Source organism: Triticum aestivum, chromosome 5A, assembly GCF_018294505.1.
Source record: "Triticum aestivum cultivar Chinese Spring chromosome 5A, IWGSC CS RefSeq v2.1, whole genome shotgun sequence".
NCBI lineage: Eukaryota > Viridiplantae > Streptophyta > Magnoliopsida > Poales > Poaceae > Triticum > Triticum aestivum.
The window spans coordinates 579831904-579839902 of record NC_057806.1 but is presented as its reverse complement, the minus strand read 5'-3'; the positions used below and the strand labels follow the sequence as shown (position 1 = coordinate 579839902).

Below are 7999 nucleotides of genomic sequence, written 5' to 3'. Positions count from 1 at the left end.
ATGGTGTAACTTTATTAAAGCAGGAAATGCTGGACATAGGAAAGCTGTATGGCGATGCTATTTTGTGTTGAAAATGCAGAATAACCTTCAGCAGAACTGAAGGGCACAACAATGTTGACTTGGTGAGGTGTGCTCCGTTATTCTGCTTCAGCTGTGGCAACCCAGAGGCCGGTTAATGAACTGTGATGTAATAGGGACCATAGCATTTGCAAGCGTTTTCATAATACTGTATCACAATCACTATTTACAATTTTAGCAAGAATTTCCACCCGTTTGTACTAGGGGTCAATCAGCAAACTGATTCAACCAAACAACTTTATTTTGTTGACCCAATGATGTAAGCCAGTCCCCTTTCTTTCAAGCCCGTCTTAAAAAATCAAATGATCCTCACCAGATACTTTGCTTGTGAAGTCGCAGTTTTCCAGAGTCAGATAAAGAGAGGAACGACTCAATCGTCCATTTCCTCTTGCATAATCTCATTACAAAGCATACAATTGGTATTACAACCTCAGGTGTACATCGAGCAAAAGGAATCAGTGATTGTGGCCGGCATCTGACAAAAAACCTTCTATGTTATCCTCCAAAGAGCCCAGTCAAATGATTGGAGATCAATAAAAAATAAATTTGAGGCCCTTAGTTCGCAGCCAGAAATTCAGTTGGTTGAATTTGCACCGTGAGACCTCCGTGCAAATGTTGCGGCTACAAGTAACGGGAAAGCGATAGTCGCATCACAGTGAACCTGGATTTCCAAAAGCTGGAATGTTAGATTACAATAATGATGATCACCAAATATGATGTATGAAAACCATCGCACAGCACAATTAGGGCCAGTTCTTTTGGGCAGGTGCATCATGATCATTATACCCTATACCTAAGGAACATTTTACCTAGTACTAGTATGCAAAACACAAAACAAAAATATCTCAAACTTGTGAGCATCTGTATATACCTTTACAGGCTTTGCTGAACCTTTGATCTTTCCCCATGAAACTGCTTCATCTGGCTGTGCCCCTGAGTCGCTTCCATCAAACTCTTGAGCTGTGTTGATATAGACTGCATAATCTGCACCATTGCGAAACATATTTGCATTGCATATGTGATGCTTTGGAAGGCCTCCACCAAGAATTATGGCCCCGGTCTTCCTTGGGCTTGCATGAATGGCTTCACCATTTATCAACCTTATATCTGCAAAACCATTCAAGCATTTGAAAACGAACACAAAGTAAGGATATCAAATAAAGTGGAACTTACCTTGTACAATGTCGATAATAAGACCAGGATTGCGAACTGCATGACAAAACAGCATGTCTCCGAGTGATCCATCAGTCAATGCTGGGCAGTATACAGGAATATTGTTCTGGTCGATTTTAACGAGTCAGCACTTCGCAACTTCAGTCATTGCACAAATAGTTCTTGAAAGTTAAGAATTTCAACCGAGAAAAAAGAACCCAGTGTGAAGCATATTCTCCATGGAATAAAGTGAAGGACAACCCAACAAGTGTAACAGCCAGCCAGCAACTCTGCCATGCTTACATATCCTAAACTGTGACCCACCACTTCAGACAAAATAAAAGTTTGGTTCAGGAATGATTACTATTTCCGGGCAAAATCATAATACTCAATATGGTAAAGAATTTTTTATGGTAAAACAAAACCAATATGAGAATCAAACTCAACAAAATTCTTAAGAAGAAACTCTAGATTATCTCCCTGTTTACCAAACATAGTTATTTCCAGACTTCTTAAATACGATCAGCATTTACACAAACACATGCCTGCAGACTTTCTGATAATTTGAAAAATAATGAAGAACTGTCAAAAGCATGCTACCTTGTATGCCCAATAAAGGTAGGAGCTTTCATCATTTATTTCCTTGCCAAGACGAGCAATCACTTTTGATGGTGTCCAAACATTCTGTAGGTAACAAGAAATAAAAAAAAAACATAAGTATGGTCAGCAGTGAAGCTTGTACAAAGAATTCACATTGTAGGAAATGCTGGATCATCTTTAATTAAAAGATCAAATATCAACCGAGGTGCAACAATATCTGCATAGACTTCAGCAATTTGTGCAGAAACTTATAAAGTGTACTTCACACAGTAGGTTTGACAAGATTCTGTAGTCTGGATGCTTATTCATGTATATATTGCTAGATGCATACATCTGAAAGAAAGGAAACTCATGGCGCCGGGTTACAATAAAGTTCGCGACTTCATGTTATGTAGAATTTCAGTTGTTTTAAGCATTCTTTCTATAGCATGTGAAACAAATACTATTGTAAGTACTTTGAGTCAGATTTAAGTTCTCTTCATTTTAATTGTTTTTTTCTTTCCTGCTTATTTGTTGTTCCAGAAAAGTAATTGTGTACCCTTCAATTAAGGAAATTTTCAAAGACTACAAGACAACCCTATCAAAATTATATTACTACTAGTTTCGCTAAATACAAGATATAATTAATGTACTCTCCTATTCATGCATCCCCTGCAAATTACCAACTTTGCAGCTAATTTATGCATCAAAAGCTTCCGTGTGCAGTATAATGGGCCCATGACATGTACAAGGAAGGGTAGCCATAATCCACATTATTGGGGGATTTCGGTAACTAGGGACATACCGAACGAAAATTAGAACTGATTATTACCAGCTTGCTTAAGCCAAGAGGAATGATTACCTCAGTAGATTGTTCTTGTAGCATCTGGTCAAAGAGTGGCATGATCCAGTTTTCAAACTTGCAATAGTTATCATTAGGCACCAACAGATTTCCTATCCGGTTAAGTCCTTTTGACCGTAGCAGTGCCCCAGGTAAAGAAAATTCACCTCGGTACGTTGGTGCTAGGCATTTTATGAGGTCTTCCTCTATACCCCCAGCTGTCGTTACAATAACATCCACCTGAAGAATTTTGTGGAAAATAATTAGCATGGATTAGGAAATCAATGGATATGCAGTTAGTGATTAACTGGAACAAACATCTCCAGGCGACTAGGCATACTTCTAATACACAGATTCTTAAAATGATATTTGAGGTTGCTTTGCTTTCAGATTTGCACACGTGACACAGAGTTGGAGCATTTACCATGTGATGTTGAACTAGAAACCGTATTACATCCCGTATACCGGAAGAAACAAGGTTTGAAGTGAAACCAAGGAATATCTTGCACTTCACAGACTCTCTGTATTTCGGGTCAAGTTCAGCTTCATCACAGTCCTCGGTTGGCTTCTCATGCGACAACCTCCAATCTAACTTCATTGTAGCAAATTACAGTGGAGAAAGAGTCAGTAGAATGTAAGGAGAGTAGCGAAAATCGGCAAAAATTCTGGAAAATAGTACTTAATTTTCGGAAGCATGCATAGTGATATGACAGGCATTCCTTCATCTATAGATTACCTCCAGCTATTTTAATGCACAGCACTTGGATTAAATAAAAGACTCCAAAGTGACACACATTCAGCTAGACTGTTCAGATACATCTAAAAGATTTACTTTGGAAAAAAAAAAAACACTTGTCAGCTCCACCCTGCATCGAAGCGATATATATCCAACTATCTAAGTGCTCTAAATGGCGAAATAAACGGAATAAATCATCTGCTTCACCTAGTTCTGCTAACTAATCCCGTGCTCAAAAGGAAAAGGCAAGCTCGCAGGTGGAGAGAAAGGGAAAAGCGGGCGGTGTACCGTACCATCTGATTGACGACGTCAATGGCGTCGCCGAGGTTGGACGCCTGGAACCCCGTCGAGGCGAGCGACCCAAGAAGCCCGTCGAGGCCGAGGCCGGCGTCGTTGAAGTCGGCGCCGGCGATTTTGGTGAACCGCGACTCGTCGAGGGACTCGGACGGCTTCAGCACGATGGCGCGGACGCCCTCCAGCGGGTCCTTGCCGCGCTCTCCGCCGCTTCCGCCCTCGCCGGCCATCTCCGGCGAACCACTGACCTGGAGCACGAGCCTCCGCCGCCGCCGCCCGCGAGAAACTCACTTTTCCCCCCCGGCGAAAATACTGTACTGAAGCGAACCAGGTTCCGTCCGGTCTGGTCTCTTACTTCCGGGAGCGACTAGCATAGAATCTGGACCGTTGGATTACAAATCGACGGCACAGATTCTAGTACAGGATGAAGTACCATCTGATATTCTCCCCCCTGACGACCCACGACACGCAAACAATCCCAGATCCACCGCTGCTGTCTACTCCCCCACCGAGCTGCCGGCCGGCCGGCCAGCCACCGCTGCTCGGAGACCCGATGGCCATGGACGCATCACCTCGGCTCTACCGCCGGCTCAGGAAGGCATCCGACATCTCCATCGCCACAACCGCTCCCTCCTCGTCCAAGCGTGTACGCGGCCACCCCCAATCCCCTCTCTCTCCTCCTCCTGTTTTACCTATAAATTTCACATCTTTTGGAAGCAATTCTGCTCTCGCTGCCAATTAATGTTCAAACTCGTCCAGCAATTAAACTGGTGGCCACGCAAATCCCCCCTTTTTAGTTTTCCAAGAAAAAATCTCTGTATTTTCTGGATCGCTCCATGTGTTGCCGAATATACCAATATGCTGTCTAGAGCGAGTACATCTAGATGTGCCTTAGTTATTAGTTACTGTACACCCAAGTGATTCAATCAAGCATATACAGAAAAAGAAACAGAATCAAGAAAATGCTCACACGAATCTCCATGTAAGATCAATGCCATAGGACTTAGATGTGATGGCACATCTAGATGTGCTTTAGCAAAACTGTATCAATATATACTGATGCCGTAAATAGAGACAACGCAGTTTAAGGTGATTGTTTTGCTGCGTTTTTTGGGTTATAATCTATCTACTTGTTAGAATTGCTCTTAAACTGTTTCCTTGTTCACGTCATTATTTAGTTTTCCCTGCAAAAGAACGTCACTATTTTGTTTGTTTCTGATAAAAACACTTTTCAAGGTGTTTTTCGCTGTGATACTAGAGGTCTTATAATAATTACTCCCTCTGTAAAGAAATATAAGACCTTTTAGATCACTATATTTCTTTACAGAGGAAGTACTCCCTCCATTCCTAAATATAAGTCTTTTTAGAGATTCCAACGCGGACTACATACGGAGCAAAATGAGTGATTCTACACTCTAAAATATGTCTATATAGTCCGTGTTGAAATCCCTAAAAAGACTTATATTTAGGAACGGAGGGAGTACTTTTTAATACAAGTAGCTTACTTATCTGGGTAAGCTTCTTGGAATTCACTGACCATAACTCCATATTCTTTCACATGGAAATGAAACCAGATGCGTACGAAGGAGGAACACAGCAGCTGCTGCGAGGACAAGATCAGCAGCTTACCTGAGGAGATACTGATCATGATCCTTGACAAGCTAGACGCGCGCACAACAATAACCACCACTGTCCTTTCAAAGCGGTGGCTGGATCTTCCTCGGCGATCACACGCATTTTATGATTTTTCCATTTATGATATTCTCCCTCCACGCTACCACAGGCTGAAGAAAATAGCTATGGAGACTAAGGCCAGCTATGAGGTGGTGAAGAGGACTCAGAATCTGACTGACATCTGTGACAAGTACGATCGGTATAATGCCATCAAAGACAGGAGTGAGCAGTGGATGTGGAAAGTCCGTCTGCTCACACCCATCCTGCAACGTTATGAGCGTCTGGCCATGCGATGCTATGTTAAACGGGTGAATGCATTCCTTCTGCCTCCCGATAATGTTCAGCGACGGTCTTTCCAGAAGCTGAGGCTTCAAACCTTTTGGAGGCCCGGTCTTGATGAATGGTTTAAGGCAGCGGTTGGCAGATGGGGGGTTGAAGATTTAGAGATTGTCGTCGAGAGCCCTTGCAAGCAATTGGGATTCTATCGGTTAGATAGATGCCAGAATGTGCGGCTGAAACGCCTTCTGCTATCCAATTACTGTCATTATTATGCAACCCCCCCATTGTTTTTTCAGAGGCTCACAACACTTACTCTGTGCAAGGGAAGTTCACGTCCCCACCTCGTATACGATATTCTGAGAGATTGCTTGCAGCTGGTGGATTTGAGGCTGAGGGATAGTCCGCATAGCCGAGCTCCTTTACACGTCAATTTTCCTAACTCAAGGTTGAAGAATCTGCAAGTGGACAACTGCGATATTTTTAAAATCTATCTGACTTCAGTGCCTTGTCTTGAAACATTTGCTTGTCGGGGTCAGCCAACCAAACTACGCTACGGTGAGGTGCCTCGGCTTAGGCATGTGAGTTTGAACTTCTTGGAAACTGGATGTGCATATACTGGTGAGCTTGATTTGATTCCTAGAAAAAACACCCATTCACTAAGCAAATTCTTTAAAGGGGTGCCGCCACCAGTAGAGGAGTTTTTTCTGCAATTGAGAGGGCATCAGGTGAGGAACCATTCCTGAAATGATCTTGTCTTTATCAATCATAATGTTGCATTGCTATATAAGGTGGTTCTAAATATCACTATATCATGTCTGCAGATGTGGCTTAAACCAACCGCCATAATCAGCCGGCTTACCAATCTGAAGAAGTTATTCATTGCAAACGTGCCAGTGGACTGGGATACATTCTGGATATTCATCCTATTTGCTGCCGTACCTTACTTGCAGTCGCTGCATGTTCATGTCTGTCCCTTGGCGACCCAATAACCTAATAACTATGTTTTTTTTGTCAAAACACGTACCTTTTTGATTTTGAAATATTTCTGCAAAGCAAATATCCTGAACTCTGAAAATCTGAATGCAGTTTGACAATAACTTGGAGAAGGTGAGTGCTGCTGGATCACTAGACGTGCAGGTCGAGCAACCACAGCACCATCACCTCAGAGAACTCGTGGTCATCGGCTTCGATGGAGTGGCGTGGCAGACCGGCTTTGTGAAGCGGATCATGAGGGCGTCGCGGAGGCTGGGGCGTGTCCATTTGCTTGACGGGCACGTCGTGGAGGACAAGGAGCAGGAGCTCGTCGGACTGGAGATTCTCCCGCACCGGCGGGAGTGGCATGAGTGCGAGAGGTTGGAGGTGCTCGAAGAACTCACAGATGGCACTGGTTTCCCAGTTCACAAGATAGTTTTGGAGTGACTTTTGATAATTAATACTTCCTCCGTCCGAAAATACTTGTCCTTGGAAATGAATAAAATGAATGTATCTATAACTAAAATAAGTCTAGATACAACCATTTCTAAGACAAGTATTTTCGGACGGAGGGAGTATGAGTTTGTTGTGCCGGTGGCCTGCCTCTACTAGACCACAAGCCTAACTATGGTGGCTGAGAAGAAAGAAAAGTGTGTCTATATGGGCAACTGGGTATCTTTGCTTTGATTTTGCTTGATTATGCAACGGTTGGATGTAGGCATGTGGAGTACGTAGCTGTTTAGATGAATCCGGGCCTGTTCATGATGTGGCTTCATTCGGCAGAAAATAGTGTTAGATACAACAAATCTAAGACAAGTAATAATATGGGGGGGTACCACTTTATTATGTATAAACGGTATTTTATTATCGACAAAGCTAATTTCCTGCTGGCAGGAATCGAAAAAGAAAGGGGCAGGACGTAGCTGTTTAGATGATTCCGGGCCTGTTCATGGTGTGGCTTCATTCGGCAGAAATTAGTGTTAGATACAACAAATCTAAGACAAGCAATAATATGGGGGTACCACTTTATTATGTATAAACGGTATTTTATTATTGACAAAGCTAATTTTCTGCCGGCAGGAATCGAAAAAGAAAGGGGCAGGACAGGATTCGAACCCACGACCTCCTGCAATTGGCCCACCACAGTAACCAACTAATCCAGACTTTGCTGCTGTCAAAAGTGCCCAGGCTATGAATATATTGCGTAGTGGCTCTCTGTTCAAGATTTAAAATGTGAACGACTCGCTAACTTTGATTGCGAATTCCGTTGACTGTCGCGATTTTTTTCTAAATTGGATCTGTCATTTTTTGGGGGTGCTAGATCTATTGGCACGCCCTCATTACATTTTTAGTAAAAAAAAATCTTGCTAAATATGGGATTTGAACTCATGCCT

General features: G+C 42.7%; 2 protein-coding genes across 2 annotated transcripts; one reads left to right on the top strand and one right to left on the bottom strand.

The window, feature by feature from the left end:
- Window positions 1-200: 200 nt before the first annotated feature.
- Window positions 201-4007, bottom strand: LOC123104959 (deoxyhypusine synthase). Its single transcript, XM_044526911.1, has 7 exons — window positions 3680-4007; window positions 3075-3242; window positions 2672-2890; window positions 1831-1914; window positions 1252-1357; window positions 950-1185; window positions 201-739 (listed from the first exon to the last, which is right to left on the bottom strand). The coding sequence occupies exons 1-7, from the start codon at window positions 3908-3910 to the stop codon at window positions 653-655; spliced, it is 1131 nt and encodes a 376-aa protein (XP_044382846.1). The 5' UTR covers window positions 3911-4007; the 3' UTR covers window positions 201-652.
- A 90-nt stretch (window positions 4008-4097) lies between these two features.
- Window positions 4098-7266, top strand: LOC123104958 (uncharacterized). The gene is made up of 4 exons (XM_044526910.1): window positions 4098-4326; window positions 5255-6358; window positions 6455-6598; window positions 6720-7266. Exons 1-4 carry the CDS (start codon window positions 4105-4107, stop codon window positions 7050-7052), a joined length of 1803 nt encoding a protein of 600 aa, XP_044382845.1. The 5' UTR covers window positions 4098-4104; the 3' UTR covers window positions 7053-7266.
- The last annotated feature ends 733 nt before the right edge of the window (window positions 7267-7999 follow it).